This window comes from Bombina bombina, chromosome 6, assembly GCF_027579735.1.
Source record: "Bombina bombina isolate aBomBom1 chromosome 6, aBomBom1.pri, whole genome shotgun sequence".
NCBI lineage: Eukaryota > Metazoa > Chordata > Amphibia > Anura > Bombinatoridae > Bombina > Bombina bombina.
In genome coordinates, this window is record NC_069504.1 from 900,911,847 (window position 1) to 900,930,078 (window position 18,232).

At 36.4% G+C, this 18,232-nt stretch overlaps 1 protein-coding gene across 1 annotated transcript in view; it reads right to left on the minus strand.

Moving 5' to 3' along the window:
• Window positions 1-15,184, minus strand: part of SMAD3 (SMAD family member 3) — a 246,852-nt gene extending 231,668 nt beyond the window's left edge. The window contains exon 1 of the mRNA XM_053718520.1: window positions 14,562-15,184. Coding sequence (XP_053574495.1) covers window positions 14,562-14,767 — 206 coding nt within the window. The 5' untranslated portion in view covers window positions 14,768-15,184. The remainder of the gene's footprint in view (window positions 1-14,561) is intronic.
• Between the last annotated feature and the right edge of the window lie 3,048 nt (window positions 15,185-18,232).

The window sequence follows — 18,232 nt, forward strand, 5'->3', positions numbered from 1 at the left end:
ACATTGCAACATATAGAAAACATTGTTTGGTGACTCAGAAAACTGATATATTTATTTTTATTTTTTGGTGGCTGGTTCTGGAACATGCCCTTAGTATGGATTTCAGAGGGAAGAAGACGGGCACCATATAACGAGAAAGATCTGTGTATGTACCACTCCCTGTACACTGTGCATAGATTCCAATGTCACATGGTCTGTGGTTACAGAAGAAAACTATTTATTGCTTCAGTCCTGGAAATAAGCTTCTGTTGGGTAAATTCAAACCACTAACCTGTACAGTTATTATATCTGTGCAGCAGGAACAAAACTAGTAAACTACTAAAAGAAAAAGTTTTGTAAAGAACAACTTTGCATCACCCTGAAATGTAATTAAAATACATTACAAGTTTTTTTCCCTATGTTTTAAAAAAAGGGACATTTTAATTAAAAAATGAAATGTTTTTATTTGTTAAAGTTTATTTTTGCATTAGTGTCCCTTGCTAATGATGTGCTTAACCCCTGAAAAAGGGTTAAACACATAGCTAAATTCATCATGACGAGCCAAAACACTGCAGCTCCTCGGAAGGACATGGCTAGTAGTTCACTTAAGAGCAGCATATGCATGTAGCCGTAATCCTGCTGTGGGGATTATAAAGTGCTCTGATTTCCAAACAGGTAACACAAGGGGTTAAACCGATAACTGAACAAGGGACACTAAATATATATATTTATTTTAGCCTCACACCGCTGTGCTGCCAGCCAATAAAAGAGACCGCGTTTACCCTTGCGCTCAGGTTGCATAGTGACAACATCTGCATTTACAGGAATCCACATGTACAGATGGTTATCATTAATTGAAATGGGTTTCTCAGATTGCAATCTGATACTCTAGGGTGGGGGTTTAACAAGACTGCAGTTATAATATATTTAAACATATAAAAAAGGTACAGCCTTTGCTTATTGTGCCAAATCCTTCTGAGGTATAAAAATACTGTGTGTTATTTTGCACTTAGTAGAGTGGAACTTGGCAACAAACACAATTTATTGTTCCATCAATATACATTTCTAACGTAACCACTAATGTCGTCATTAGTTTACTAAAAAATACTATTTCTATGGCCTTTTTTCCCCCAAGAGGTTTCTTCTATCAGAAACTAGGGATCAGTGATCATTTTTACACAATCATATAGTTGACCATTAAATAGGGTAAAGTTACAAATACACTGACTGGCCTCCTATTGTTAAACAGGAATACAGATCTGACCGCTTGATAAGACACAGAACCGGCCACTGCAGAGAATAACATCAGAGGGTCTCAATGCCACACAACAACCTTTCTGCAGAGATGACATGACAGCTTCCCAGAAAAGTCTAAATGCTAGGCAGGATCAACAACCTGTGTATTCAATTAAAGTGTTCTTAAGGGAACACTGAGTGAGGTAGGCTAATGAGTATTCCAAGTCAGTTGTGTTTACAACTACACTTAAAAGGGACAGTCTACGCCAGAATTTGTATTGCTTAAAAAGGATAGATAATCCCTTTATTATACATTCCCCAGTTTTGCATAACCAACATGGTTATATTAATACACATTTTACCTCTGCGATTACCTTGTAGCTAAGCCTCTGCAGACTGCCCTCTTATTTCGGTTCTTTTGACAGACTTGCATTTTAGCCAGTCCGTGCTGACTCCTAGGTAACATTACGGGTGTGAGCACAATGTTATCTATATGGCACACATGAACGAAGGCCCTCTAGTTGTGAAAAAAATGTCAAAATGCATTCAAACAAGAGGCGGCCTTCAAGGGCTAAGAAACCTCCTAGGTTTAGCTTTCAACAAAGAAAACCAAGATAACACAATTGATGATAAAAGAAAATTGGAAAGTTGTTTAAAATTACATGCCGTATCTGAATCATAAAAGTTTATTTTTGACTAGACTGTCCCTTTAATGGCCAAAACATATGTGCAGTGGGGTTAAGGTCAGTTCTCTGTGAAAGCCACTCAAGTTCCTCCCCACCAAAGTCATCATACCAGGTCTTCACAGATCTTCCTTTGCGCACTGGGGAACAGTCATCCATCCTCCACCAAACTTTTCAGTAAGCACTATGCATTCTGATAGGAAGCATTCTTCTGGCATCCACCAAACCCAGACATCTCCATCAGACTGCTAGATAGTGAGGCACAAGTCATCACTCCAGATAAAATATTTCCACTGCCCCAGAGACCAGTGACCACATGCTTTACACCACTCCAGCTGGCGCTTGGCATTGCGCATGTGGATGTGAGGCTTGAGTACAGCTGCTTGGTTGTAGAAACCCATTTCATGAAGCTCCTGGTACACAGTTCTTGTGCGGATGTTGCTTCCAAAGGCAGTTTAGAACTCTGTAGTAAGTGATGCAACAGATTAGCGCTTTGTGAATTTTCTTTATCTATCATTTGTAATTGGGCTGTTCCTCTTAGACGCTGGAATTTCACAATAATATAATTTACAGTTAAATTGGGCAGATCTAATAGGGCAGAATTTCACAAACCAAAGACAGTGCCATGTTTAAAGTCCCTGAGCTCTTCAGTACAGCCCGTTGTACTGCCAATGTTCGTCTATGGAGATTTCATGGCTACATGCTGGATTGTCTGCACCTGTTTGCAATAGGTGTGGCTGAAACACTTGAACTCAATAATTAATAGGGGTCATAGAGTAATTTCTTTCTTTAATCTCTAAGACACAAGCTTTGAATAGGGAGGCATAATATATAGTCAACACAATTTTCCATCACTACTTTGCTTTCAAAGAAACCGTGGTACATAGACACTATTCAGAACTTCTTAAAGGCTGTCTGTACTATTTTATTATGTATCTAATAAGTACTGTTTGTAATTTCAGAGATAATTTTCACAATAAGATTGTGAAATAGTCCCAGTGTCTGAGCTGTTTGTCAAGCAACAACTGTCTTGGTTTCTTATGTTAGTAAATACCCATGGGTTTTACAGGTTTGATCCCCACTGTTGGAAACAATGGTTTAAAACAGACATACTGCATAACTGATATGATTAAAGGCCATTATAGTCAGAAAATGACATGCTCCGATTGGTTAAATACATGTCATTTTAACTCTGCATCTCTGTGTTTTTAACTCCACAAAGGGGTTAAATACATAGTAGAAACACCATTCAAAACGCAGAGCACTGCTGGTCCCTCATAAAAACTGCCACTGACCCAATCAGAAGAATCATGCATCTAGCGCTGCTGATTGAATCAGCGGCAGTTTCGGCTCAGGACCAACAGTGCTCGGTTAGTCCCAAGCACTATTTCTACTATGTGTTTAACCTCTTTACAGGTGGTTAAACTCAGAGGTGCCAGGTAGATAGTCTTACAGTTACTGCTCTAACACATGAACAGGTTGAACACATGTAATCACCTATAATCGTGTGAGAGCGTTAGGAGCAAACTGTCAGTAATATTTAAAAAGGTTTAAAGAATTGTTATATTGTCACCTTGAAAACGAACAATGTACAGAGATTGTTATAAAATTGTTTCTTTCACTTCCCTATGTTTCTAACCCATTAGTGTCATTTTAAGAGACATAAAAAATACTTTACAAGCAATTCCATTGTTGGGAGAATTTGATTTCTGGCAAACAGCCTATTAGGGAATAAGGCTGCTTTTAACTTCTAGAATGTTATAATAAGTGCCTAGAATTAAACATAAAATATATTACATGTAGTATCACTGGCATGATATGAAACCCCAAAAAATTATTTTGTGATTCAGGCAGAGGATAACATTTTTAAAACGTTTCCTATATAAAACTTCTATTATCAAATTTGCTTGGTTCCTGTGGTATTCTTTGTTGAAGAGATACCTAGGTGTCTTGAGCACTATATGGCAGAATAGAGTGCCACCGTCTAGTGCTCTTGCAATTGGATAACATTCTTGCACAACTGCAGCCATATAGTGCTCTAGTCACGTGCACGCTTCTGAGTTTACCTACCTGCTTTTAACAAAAGAACAAAGAAAATTTGATAATAGAAGTAAATTAGAAAGTTGTTTAAAATTGTATGTTCTATATGAATCATGAAAGAAAAAAAATTCACGTGTTCCGGGACTTGCGAGGGAGTGTGCATCTGGCACGTGCAAGCACAGCCACTTTATTTCTCTGCTAAATATAAGAAAGTTTACAAAGAAAACCTCGCAAGATTGTGGTGAAATCCCAAGTGATCACAGTAAAGTGTAACTGCTCAGAATAGGTGACAGAGAATCATTTTGATTGGCTGTTTTGATTCATTTTCACCATGCAAATAGTAAAAAGAGTTACTAAAGGATAACCACTCCTAGATCCCTTACTCTGCTGAGTGGAAAGAATTATAGACACTTGTGATATTTTCTAGTTATATTTTTACAGATATGCATCACTTTCAAGTGATTTAGCATATAACATCTTAACCAGTTTCTACGTCACTAGAGATGTATGCAGACAGGTGTGTAATATACACAGCTTAAAGTGATAGGATTCTTCAAATCTTATATATATATATATATATGTGTGTGAGAATGGAGACCACAGCCTTTGCATATTTTGGCTAAAAAAAAGAAAACTAAGCAAAATATCTAAAATGATATAACATTCTCTGTCATTTATGCTAAAAAGACCCAACTAGAGAATGTTGACTTATATACGTGTACACAAACACACACATTCTTGGACCCAGGTAGCAACCGCTCCTAACATTTTATCCCAGCCTCTTAATTTTCAGACTTTTGCATATGTGTTTATAGAGGGGAAAAAAATGTATCTATTTACTATGGTACTAGGGGCTATTGGTTCTTTTCAATTATTACTAGTTATTTATATTCATTATAAAGAATTTATTGATTTACAAAATATTGAACTGTGTTTATCAGCAAGATGGCAATTGTATTTCTGTACTTAAAGGGACATGATACCCAAATGATGAAACACTTGAAAGTGATTGAGCATAGCTGTAAAAAGCTGACTAGAAAATATCACCTGAACATCTCAATGTAAAAAAAGAAAGATATTTTACCTTAAAATGTTCTAATGTCCCCAAGGACTTTAAGCAGCAAATCAGTATGCCTGTCCCGGGAACCTACAAGGGAGCGTGCCTCATGCGCACTCATGTTATTTCCCTATTCAGTTTAAGGAAGTTTGCTATGAAATCTCATTACATCACAGTCCATGACCTCAGCACTGCTGATGCTGATTGGCTGCTGTTTATTTCTTCTTCTTTTTTTACCTGCAGCTGGACAGCAGCTGAAGCATAACTGTTTACACAGCACTTACTCTAGTGAGCCGAGGAAATTGTGAGGTAAAATATCTTCCTTTTTTTACAAAGAGATGCTCAGGTGATATTTTCCTATCAGCTTTTTACAGTTATGCTGATTCACTTTCAAGTGATTTAGCATATAAGTATTATGTCCCTTTAAGAATTTTTGCCTTTCTTTTGCTGTTTACTGAAAACTTCATAAAACATTTGAAATTAATAAAAATAAATACACTTTCCTACCTCCTCAAAATTGTAATGAGTAGTGAACTCCTCAATGTTCTACCTATATGGTTCTTAAGTTATCACAAATTTGGTAAAGTGTGCATGTGTGCACATGTGGTCACAACATCTGCAGTAGTCTTGAATAATTTTGGTTACTGCACCAATCTTGTTCATCAGGTGCACAACAGTGAAACTAAAAACCTACTACAAAGTATCAGAAAAAAATACTGCAGTGTGATGCAGATGGTGAATATATCAATCTGACTGATGCACAACAGAGTGACTAAAGACCAGCTTTAAGTGGCTCAATTAATACCTCACAATATTGAAGTTACTAAATTTGAGTAAATAAGAAGGAAATTGAAGAATATTGTGGTTAAACTCGGAATATAACAAATACTACACTATAACTGTATTAAAACTGCAGAAAATCTGGAATATAATAGTGCCATTGCAGACTAAATGGTGCTGTGATTTAAATGCCTGAAATTTAATAAAGCAAATAATTTTTAATGAAAGAATGCTGTGGACATATGTTTGCTGAAATACTACACTATAAGTATGTCCAAAGATTCACTTTGCTGTTTACTCAATCTTCAAATATGGACTAAAACATGCTAAAACAGGAACTGATCATCACTTTGATATACAGTAGTACAAGATATTACTATGGAATAAAACAAAACTCACGAGGTCTGTTTATTACCAAATCTGAATAAAAACTGGGACTTCTATGTAAGATTTAACTTTTTCAACTCTCACTGCGATGTTAAGCACTGAAAAACTTATCATAATGATATATATAAAAAAAAAAAAAAATCTACTTGTTCACAAATATATATTTTAATGCCACATGCATGCAAGCTTCTGAGCACTCTCATATGCATCTCACTGATATAGCATGTTCTCATTTACTGCTATAATTAGCAAGTATTAAAAGCTCACATAAAAATAGGAGTATTGAGCTCTTTCTTCAATGAGGTGATATTTCCACCTCTGAACCAATAGCCATGCTAGCATACAGAACAGTGCCGTACGACTAGCATGGCTATTGGTTTAGAGGTGGAAACGTCACCTCATTGAAGAAAGAGTTCTTTGCTGTGGGCGGCCAGAATTGCTGAGTTTAGCTAGGAGACTGAAAGGGTAAGTTTAGCACACTTTTTTACAAGGTGATAACTGAAAGTCCTATTTATTTTTAATAATGCTAAAACAAAGCATTTTTGATACGCTAGGATTTACCATCACTTTAAGTGTATCTGAGAGAGCTTGTTCTCTCTCTGCACAGACACATATGTAAAATATAAATAAATATATATTGTCAACTTATAAAATGTATAGTTAGTCCAATAAAAAAAGTATCATTGCTCAATGCAATACTCTTGTTATATATATATATATAATTTTATGGGGGGTTCAGATTTTGAGCACATGAGCCTTTTGAACAGACATTTTGAGTCCATCTACACATGTAACGGAAGAGTGCCCATCAGACACAGCCACCTGCAGAGGGTGGGAGAGAAAGATAAAAACAAAAGAATGGAAGCAAAATCTAGGTGAAGGATAAATGTGTATGGGTAGAGTAAGAGGAATGTTTAATCAGATACAAAGCGGTCAAGCTGTTGGGGTTTCTTTCTCCTGCAGCTCTCTTGAAAGCGTTATCCCCTATTTTAACCACTTACTAGTGCCAGTTGGGGAAGCTACACATTTTCTACAGGGCGTTGCCATCTTGGAGCTTAGGTGCATATTCAAATCGTCAATGTTGCTGGCTTTTTGACAGCTTTATTATGCATGTCAGTTTAGCATGTATGATAGAGAGTGTATTTTTGCAGTGGTTGCATTGCTCTATATTATTCTTGCGGAAAAAATAAATAAATAAATATATATATATATATATATATATATATATATAGTAACTTTTAAACTGTGTATACATGTGTATAAAGTCTGCAAAAATGAAATAAACCACATTCCTGTGAATGTTCACCACTTCTGTCATGGGGTGCAAGAATAAGTGAGTTCCAAGACTGTGGAATCCAGTATTAAAATGCAGAGCTTCCCCAACCAGCACCTGTAGAGGGTTAAAACAATTGAACAGTTCTAAAGAGAGCAAGTTACAAGAGGAAAAACAGCAGCATGATGGATAGTAACCATTCTTGTGTCCAGCAGATTTATGTCCCTTTAAAGTGTTAAATTCACTGTATAGTTTTTCACCTCGGACCTTATCTGGCCTTATCTAGTATTACTTCATGTGTATGTTTGAATTCTGCTAGAAAGTATTTTCATCCAGGAAACATAATTTACAATCAGACTGTTTTTAATCTCACACCTGTTTGCAGTGCCACTCCCACCACATGTGCTGGCCACATGCATCTGATATGTGTAAATATTGTCATGAATGAATGGGATTTTAACAATCCTCAGATATTGCAAAAAAAAGCAGAGAGCAAATAGATGACAAAATGATTGTGTTGAGGGTACAAAGAGACTGCACAAAAATACAAACTATTACAGCTTCCTCCTAACCTATGATTTAATCAATAACTGACCATTGCATATGCAACATTTAGGTTTGCCTTAAAGGGACATAAAACTCAAAATATTTTCTTTCAAGATTCAGATACAGCATACAATTTTAAACAACTTTCCAATGTACTTGTAGGATCTAATTTGCTATGTTCTCTTGGTATCCTTTGTTGACTAGTAAACCTAGGTAGGCACATAGGAGCTCAGGAGCGTGCACCTGTTTCTATGGAAGCAGTATTTGCAACAGTGCATAACATTGCTGCAAACAGTGTGGCAAACACTGATGCCATGGAGTGACAATGTTTACTTTTGACTTCACTGGCCATGAAGTTAAAACTACGCTTTTATGACTCAGATAAAGGGTGTACCATTAAAGGGACAGTCTATAATAGAATTGTTATTGTTTTAAAATATAGATAATCCCTTTATTACCCATTCCCCAGTTTTGCATAATCAACACAGTTATATTAATATACTTTTTACCTCTGTGATTACCTTGTATCCAAGCATCTTCTGACAGCCCCCTTGGTCACATGACTGTGACTATTTATTATCTATTGACTTGCATTTAGTACTGTGTTGTGCTAACTCCCTGTGCCTGAACACAGTGTTATCTATATGGCCCACATGAACTAATAGCCTCTTGTTGTGAAAAGCAATTAAAAAAGCATGTAATAAGAGGTAGCCTTTAAGGGCTTAGAAATTAGCATATGAACCTACCTAGGTTTAGTTTCAACTACGAATACCAATTTAACAAAGCAAATTTGATGATAAAAATAAATTGGAAAGTTGATTAAAATTACATCTCCTATCTGAATAATGAAAGTTTAATTTTGACTAGACTGCCCCTAAAAGAAAATTAAAATAGTCCCTCTTTCCAATTTACTAATTATCACACTCACACCCTTGTCTTGCTATCTTGTCAAAATTGAGCTCTTTTTCATAAGAGTAGGCACAATAGTGTGCATGTATCTTAAACACCACCAACACAACTGCAATATGGTGCTCCAGACGTGCACGCTCCTAAGCATACCTCATTAAACATTCATGGAAAAGAGCTATGTTTTAAAGAGACATGAAACAATATTTTTATTTCATGATTCAGATAGAACATACCATTTTAAACAACTGCCCAATAATCTTATTATGAAATTTGCTTTATTCACTTGGTATTCTTTTTGAAACAGCAGTGCACTACTGGGAGGGAGCTGAACATATCAGGTGAGCCAATGACAAGAGGCATATATGTGTAACCACCTATCAGCAGCTAGCTTCCAGTAGTGCTTTGCTGCTACTGAGCCTACCTAGGTATGCTTTTCAACAAAGAGAATAACGCAAATTAGGTAACAGAATTAAATTTGAATTTTTTTTTAAATTGCATGCTCTCTCTCAATCATGAACGTTAAGGGACAGTTTCATGATTCAGATAAAGCATACAATTTAATAATAAAAAAACAAAACTTTCCAATATACTTCCATTATCAAAATGTGCACATTGTTTTTATATGCACACTTCCTGAGACTCCAGCTCCTACTGAGCATGTGCAGAGTGTATATATATATATATATATATATATATATATATATATATATATATATATATACATGCATTTTGTGATTGGCTGATGGCTTCCTAAAGATACAGGAGGATTAACTTTTGAAATATTCTACTGCTCATTTCAAATTCAAAATAAGTGCTATTGCATTGTCTTTTCATTGTGTATTTGTCAAATACTCAATTTTACTGCATTTATTGTTCCTTTATTTTTTACTTTACTGTCCCTTTAAAGGGACATTGCACACTATATTTTTCTTTGCATAAATTTGTAGATGATCCATTTATATAGCCTACCTGGGAGTATTTTTGTAAAAGTGTATAGTTTTGCTTATTGTGTTAAGAACATTGTGATGATTTTCAGACTCCTAACCAAGCCCCACAGTGTCAGATGTATACACGTGTTTACAGACTCATGCTGGCTCCTGTTTATCTGTCTTTTCATATTCAAGGAAAGGGGGGAGAGAGGAGTGTCTGTTCTTCTTGTTTTTCCAGCCCCTTTTACTGGGTGTCCCAACTAACCTCATCAACAGTGCTAAACTGGTTGCTTGTAAGTTTTTAACAGGTTTTATACTGGATTTTTAGATCAGTATCTGTGTACATTATTCTTTATAGTAGTGTCTATTACATGCAGTTATATGAAAATTGGTGTATACTGTCCCTTTAACAAATTATATCATAATAAAATGTGTGTGTTTTTTATTCTACTATTCATCTGAATCATAAAAATATAATTTTTATTTCTATGTTGCTTTAAAAGTTAAAAAGAAAAATATATGCCATAAGGTCATAAGTGACTGTACAATTTCAAAGTTGATCAATCCCATGTGGTGGTCAGCGAGTATGAATGTAGAGAGTTAGTAAACACATATCTCCGATAGTTTAGTCTGTGTTGCATAATATGATATGCTGAAGACCTGTCCTCAGGAGAATCACTTGTTCTAAGTGGTTTGGCACATTTATTTTTGTATATGAAATACATCTTTTTTTTAGATTACATGCGCCTTTTGATACTCTAACCCATTAGCTCAGGACCTGTATTCTCTTTAAAGGGACAGGCTACTCCAGAATTGTTATTGTTTAAAAAGATAGATAATCCCTTTATTACCCATTATCTCCGTTCTTTTGACAAACATGCAGTTTAGCCAATCGGTGCTGACTCCTAAATAACTCCACCGGAGTGAGCACAATGTTATCTCTTATGACACACATGAACTTGCAGTGCATGTCAAAAAACTGTCAACATTCACTGAGAAAAGAGGCGGTTCAGCGGCTTAGAAATTAGCATATGAGCCTAGCTAGATTTAGATTTCCACAAAGAATACCAAGAGAGCAAAGCACATTTGATGATAAAAGTAAATTGGAAAGTTGTTTAAAATTGCATTCCCTGTTGGTATCATGAAAGTTTAATGTTGACTAGACTGTGCCTTTAAGGTGGGCACATACATGCAAACTACATTTTTAACCAAGAATACATATGTACACAAACTAAACTAGTATACATTAACATTGTCCAATAATGTTATCTCTATTCATTGTTTTCCCCAAATATGATTGTATTTGCTATACATTTGGAAAAAAATTATAAGATTTGTCAGTGAGAGTTCTGTCTGTCTCTTTTGGAAGGTGCTGAATGGATTGCTGACTTTGGCACTTTCAGTTGCCTTCCAGGGCATGCTCCCATAAGCTTCTTCCATACTGGCTGTCGGAACAGCAACCCAAAGTCAATACTAAGGGCTCAATTTATCAAACACGGGCTGACAGGGGCACACATATTATCAGCTGGCTCCCAGTAGTGCATTACTGCTACTGAGGATATGTGCATATGCTTTTCAGCAAAAGATACCAAAAGAACAACACACGTTATAATAGATATAAATTAAAAGTGTCTTCAAAATGCCATGCTCTACATGAATCACAAAAGGTGAATTTTGACTTTCATGTCCATTAAAGGGACACTGAACCCAAATTTTTTCTTTCTTGATTCAGATAGAGCATGCAATTTTAAGCAACTTTCTAATTTACTCCTATTATCAAGTTTTCTTCATTCTCTTGCTATCTTTATTTAAAAAAGAAGGCATCTAAGCTTTTTTTGGGTTCAGAACTCTGGACAGCACTTTTTTATTGGTGGATTTATTTATCCACCAATCAGCAAGGACAACCCAGGTTGTTCACCAAAAATGGGCCGGCATCTAAACTTACATTCTTGCATTTCAAATAAAGATACCAAGAGAATGAAGAACATTTGATAATAGGAGTAAATTAGAAAGTTGCTTAGAATTTCATGCTCAATCTGAATCACAAAAGAAAAAAAATTGGGTTCAGTGTCCCTTTAAGGAAAGCGATAAAAACCAAAAGCTATGCAAATGATGGAGTCAATCACAATCCGTTTGAAAAATGTATCTGATGTTTTTCAACAGAAAAACGCTATTATTATAAAAGGGATATGAAACCCAGAAATGTTTGTGACTCATACAGAACATACATTCTAATATCAAATGTGCTTGTTACCATGGCATTCTTTTTTGAAGAGATACTTAGGTAGGTGTTTGGAGCAATACAAGACAGAGAATAGTGCTGCTATCTAATGCTCTTGCAAATAGATAACATTTTCCCGAAACTGCTGCCATATTATGCTCCAGGCAAATGCACACTCCTGAGCTTACGTCCCTGCTTTTCAACAAAAGATCCCACGATAACGAAGAAAATTTGATAACAGAAGTAAATTAGGAAGTTGTTTAAAATTGCATGCTCTATATAAATTATGAACGAAAATAATTGGGTTTCCATGTCCCTTTAAAGTCTATGCAGATCTTCACAGATAAATAATTTGAGTTTTTCTATAGGATTGTGATCAAACCCTATATGTTTTATAAAGAGGTAACAGATATCCGTACACTTTGGAAACTAAAGATGGAAGTGAAAATAGATGCTTACAACTTTATGTAGCATTATTGTGTTTAATATTAAGACTAATGTCATATTAGCCTAAAGGGATGCACTTATTTTATTCAACTCAAAACTTTGCCTTGAAAAAGGCCTGTATACGGGCGGAAACGCGTATCTTTTTGCTCACTTTTTTTTCCCTTCTGTTTTTCCCTTTTCTGGTTACAGTTCTCCTTCACGGTACCCCCAACTAATACCAAGGTATTCTGTTATCGGCCAAGAATACAAAGATGCAGCATTAGAGGAGGGGAGTTTTTTTCTTTAATTTTTTTTTTTCTAAATTAATTTGGTGGGATTATAGACAGTTTTTCTATCATTTTAAAATGTATAGAAAAGTGTATTATTTTATGTAAATATTTTGAAAAGAGCTATTTTGCACTTTAAACCCTTCTTCTAAATCTGTGCTGGATTTTAAGTACCCATTTTTTCCCCAGATATGAAAGAATGTGATTCTATAAACGACTATAAATTTCTTAAAGCGTATGGCATAGGTTCCTTCCTTTATACAGTTGCTCTTTTATATCCTCTAAAGCAGTGTTTTTCAACCAGTGTGCCGTGAGAGATCCTCAGGTGTGCCACGGCAGACTGACAACATTGTGACATAATTTTTAAACTTTGCTTGTTTTTTACTCCCAGTGCAGGGGTAGTTTGTAGGAGGCATGGCATAACAGCACAATACATACAGTATGTGTGTGTTTGTGTGTATGTATATATATATGCTGTATTAGGCTACAATGTGTGATTTTTTTTAAATTTTGGGATGGTGGTGTGCCACAGGATTTTTTAATGTAAAAAAGTGTGCCACGGCAAAAAAAAGGTTAAAAATCACTGCTCTAAAGACCTGAGTACTGAATTGGATTTGAAGATCAGGTTAATATTAGCAAAAGACAGAGATGCCCAATAGAAGAAGGCTTCAGAGGATGTGTAAAATCTTGTGATTACTTCTAAACTCTGCCATCAGAATTCTCCTACTGTAAGAAACTCCTAAAATGCATCTTTACAACCAAGTAAAATACTGTGCTATTTTCAGCTACGTATCTGAAAGCTGTTTAGCCCAAACCAACCCCTGCTGATCTCTAATGCATGTACTCACATGCCCTTCTTGTGCATACCAGATTTATAACATGCAGATTAAGTGTGTCCTCCTTACAGCCAGGGAAACACAGCTCATAGAATTGTATCTCTGGTTAACTGTCTGCATTATTGATATATGTATCTATATGTAAATGCTTGCCTAAGCTTCTAAAATGTGTGTCTGGCTCCCAAAATATTAAAGGAAACTTGAAAAATACACATGTGCAACGTCACAATGAATAGTTTGAATAAACCTAGCATAGTTTATTCGGAGATTACTTGTTTATATAGATCATCATCATTACAGAGTTGCAGAATTAATTTAATATATAAAAAAAAGTACTTAAGAAACATTCATTAAGCAGTGAACCAAAACAGCGAAAAACGTCCCCAAAGCATTTGTTTTTTGCTAGTGGTACATTTAAATATTAGTCATGAATGTCAAGCAAATTATAGTTATGCTCATTACACTAAATAGATTGTATTTGAAGTTTATGATATGTTTTTTTTCTGATGCACCTTATAAGATTACATTCCAAGTATAGTGTCAATAAGTGGATCAGGATAGAAAGTAGCTATGTAGGACAGGAACGCTCTAATTAGGATGTGTTATACATAGTTTACTTGGATCATTAGAGAGCATAACTGGGAGTGGTAATAAGGTGGAAAAGAGAGAATGTAACTGTTAATGGAATTGCAGGAAGCGTTCTAGTTACAGACTCTATCATGAAAACAATAAAAGTGGTAAATTAAATCAATGTGCAAATTATCTATGAGTACTTGGTCATAGGTTTATACACACACACATATATATATATTTGATGTAATTTATTAATGTATTTGGATCAGGTGACAGGCCCACTTATATACCCTATGCTGGCTTAAGACCTGGGGTTCAGATTCTATATCACTCTCTGCTCGTGTGTAGCAGTACCAGGCTAGCATCTCAAACACATGTAGCATGGTTAGCCCATCTCACCTGGGGATAGTGATGCATTTGGTGCTGATGCTCTGTGTGGTCAGTGCTTTCTCCAGTTCGTCCAGCTGTCCAGTCTTCTTGAGTTTTTTCACCAGGCTTTTCACCGCCTTCTCGCACCATTTCTCCTCTTGACCATTCTGCTCTCCCTTCTTCCAACCCAGCAGTCTCTTAACGATGGGGGGAGTGAAGGGCAGGATGGAGGACATGGCAGCCCCCAAGAGAAAAGAAAATGAGCAAGATTGGGGAGAGAAGCAATGAGATGGGGTGTGGGTAGCGGAATGGGTATAAGATAGGGTGGCAAAGGTGCAATAAATTGAGACGTCAGTAGGGGAGAAAGGCACTAAGGGTGGAGGGGGAGAAGGGTAAGGATATGTGGGGACAGGAGAGGGAAGTAGCTATGGGTGAGAGGACAGAGGGAAAGTAGCACTCCTGCACTGTCAAACTCGCTGTCACTCAGTTATTGTCACAGTCACTCTTCAGTCACTGTGATCGTAACCCTGTCACCTCTTTCTCTCCCTGTCCCGTATTTTGCGGTCTAACTCACACCTCCCACTCTTATACCTTCCTCTCTTTGCTACTAACTTTTCTTCCCCTGTAAGTCACTCTCGCTCTCAATGAGCCGCGTCACCTCCCCCTCCCCATCTGAAAGTTGTGTCCCTCCGCCCCTGGCACTAGCCACGCCCAATATGTCGCGCCGGCCCCACCCGCCATAAGACACGCCCCTATTCTTGGCAGGCTGGTGGTAGGAGGTAACTATGTGGAGAGGGCGAGGTGATTGACGGGATCAGAGAAATTAATCCGCCGAGTAATGCGGTTTTGTGTACTCCTAGTACCTGTTTGTTAGATGCAATGAGAAGGGTGAACTGACGGGTATATGCCACCTTAATGCGACGTTTTAACAAACTCAAACAAACAGCTACTATATTGTAAAAAAATTGACAAAAGGAATAATCATACTCCGCTATATGTGTATTATTGCAATGTATAGTTATTTTGGGTAATTGTAGTTAGATTTCATTTTGCCACCTTTGTTATATAACATGCATATAGTTGTAACTCGCAATATACTTTATTTATACTTTTTGTTTTCATAGCGTTGACAGTTTTCAGTATTGAACTAGATAGTTACATTTTTATACTGCTCAATAAAATATGTGTCCAGTTTTTGATATTTGGGTAGTCCTGTATTTCAGTAGAGCAAACTGTTCTGTAATCTTTAAAGGGACACTAAACCCATTTTTTTAATTTTGTTATTCAGATAGAGCATGCAATTTTAAGCAACATTCTAATTTACTCCTATTATCAATTTTTCTTCGTTCTCTTGCTATTTTTATTTGAAAAAGAAGGCATCTAAGTTTTTTTGGCTCAGTACTCTGGTGGATGAATTTATCCACCAATCAGCAAGAACAACCCAGGTTGTTCACCAAAAATAGGCCGGCATCTAAACTTACATTTGTGCATTTTAAATAAAGATACCAAGAGAATGAAGAAAAATTGATAATAGGAGTAAATTAGAAAGTTGCTTAAAATGTCATGCTCTATCTGAATCACAAAATAAAACATTTGGGTTCAGTGTCCCTTTAAAAAAAAATGAGTAACAATAAGTGTACATTTTTTTTATGTCCCGTACGTGGCAGTTAAATGTTAAAGGCATTTTATTCCTCCTGTAGGCAAAGGGTAAAAAAAGTAACTTTTGTGCTGGTAGCCACTGGGTTAAAAGCTCTGTTCTATGTGTCAAGTGTGTGTGTGTGTGTGGGGGGGGGGGGGGGTAAAATTACTGCTGAGTGTCTTACTGGCAGCCAGGGGGGGGAATTAAAGTGATGGTAAACCTTACATGTTTTAAAATAAGGTCCGGAATCTATCTAAGAAACATTTTACAGTGACTTTAATTGATCACTTCTAATGAAGATGCGTTGTAACCTTACATGTTTTAAAAAAAGGTCCGGAATCTATCTAAGAAACATTTTACAGTGACTTTAATTGATCACTTCTAATGAAGATGCGTTGTAACCTTAAATGTTTTAAAATAAGGTCCGGAATCTATCATAAGCAGTGTTCGGCAAACGCTGAGACCCAGCAGCAGTGATGACGTGGCGCTGGGAAACGTCATGGTTTTGGGAGCGTTAAGAAAACGCTCCCAAGCCGCGTCAAAGGGAGCTAAGACGCTCAGATGCTTGCTCTTTTCACTCCCAGCGTTACCAGCTGGGACTGACATCATCTAAGCGTTCAGCGAACGCCCAGCACCTCGCTTGGAAGCCTTCCCCGAACGCTCCAAACAAGGCTGGGCTTGCTGGTGGCGCTTGCCGAATACGGCGTAAGAAACATTTTACAGTGACTTTAATTGGTCACTTCTAATGAAGATGCGTTGTAACCTTACATGTTTTAAAATAAGGTCCGGAATCTATCTAAGAAACATTTTACAGTGACTTTAATTGATCACGTCTAATAAAGATGTGTTGTAATTTACTTTTTAATCTTGCTGTGTGATTCTAATACTCGCGCACCGGCCACCCACTTCAAAACTCATATTTTTTTATGAGCTAGCGGTTTGAACTGTTCTCCAATCAGCGCTCTGGCATTTTTTGGAAGCTAAAGCATGAATTGAAAACTATTCAAACCATTAGGTCACAAAAAATATGAGTTTTGAAATGGGCATCCTGAGCGCTGTTATTAAAATGGCATGGCTAGATTAAAAAGTAAGTTACAGCGCATCTTCTTTAGACGTGATCAGTGATGGTAAACTCAGAACGATTGCTCTATCAAATTAGATTTAAAATGAAAAAATAATATTAGTTTAATTCATAAAAACACTTACTTTTGCAATCTAACGTTTATTTTTATTTTCTAACTGATGCGATTCTAATGATCGCTCCGGCAACCCCGACATTTATCGTTTTTTTTTGTGGGCTTGTTTTCCTTCAGCCAATCAAATATCTGGCATTTTGGCATGTTTCATGGGAAAAAACCCAACAATATTCTTCTGCGCAAGCGTTCATCACGTCATTCTTAATATTAGCATTAGTTGAATGCATGCGCATTATCATTATTGAAGACTGAAGTGCTTGCGTTACAGATCATCTATTTGGTGATTCACTGTATGCCCAGTAGTGTAAAATGCTGCATAGCGCTTGCGCAGGTCAGTTTAGAAATTCTCGACTTTGGATGTAAACAATGAATCACGTGAATCAGTTTACATTTTAGCCCAACGATTTGAATAGAGCATGCGCTGACTACGTAATACACGTAAGCATGTCGTCATGCATAATTAAACAGCCGGTGGGACAGAAATCAAGATCGCACTTCCAGAATAAGGAAGTTAGATGGGGGTGGAGCGTGTAAATGATCGTGAATTTTATAAAGTAAGTGTATAACTATATAATAAACTATTCAAGTTTAAAAATAATATAGCGACTGAAGCTTACATAGTATGAGAATTAATTGAACAGGATTTTGATTGGAAAAATTTACCATCACTTTAAAGTACATCTAAAATATCGCTTAGATTCCGGACGTGATTTTAAAACATGTAAAGTTTACCATCACTTTTACTTAACTGCTTAGTTGTTAAAAATAGATAAAGTGTGATCAAGGGTGGGTACTAAGGTAAACTTTTTGGGAAGAGGCAATTGTGTGACCCTCATCTAACACACTTGTCCACTCACAGAGCTTAC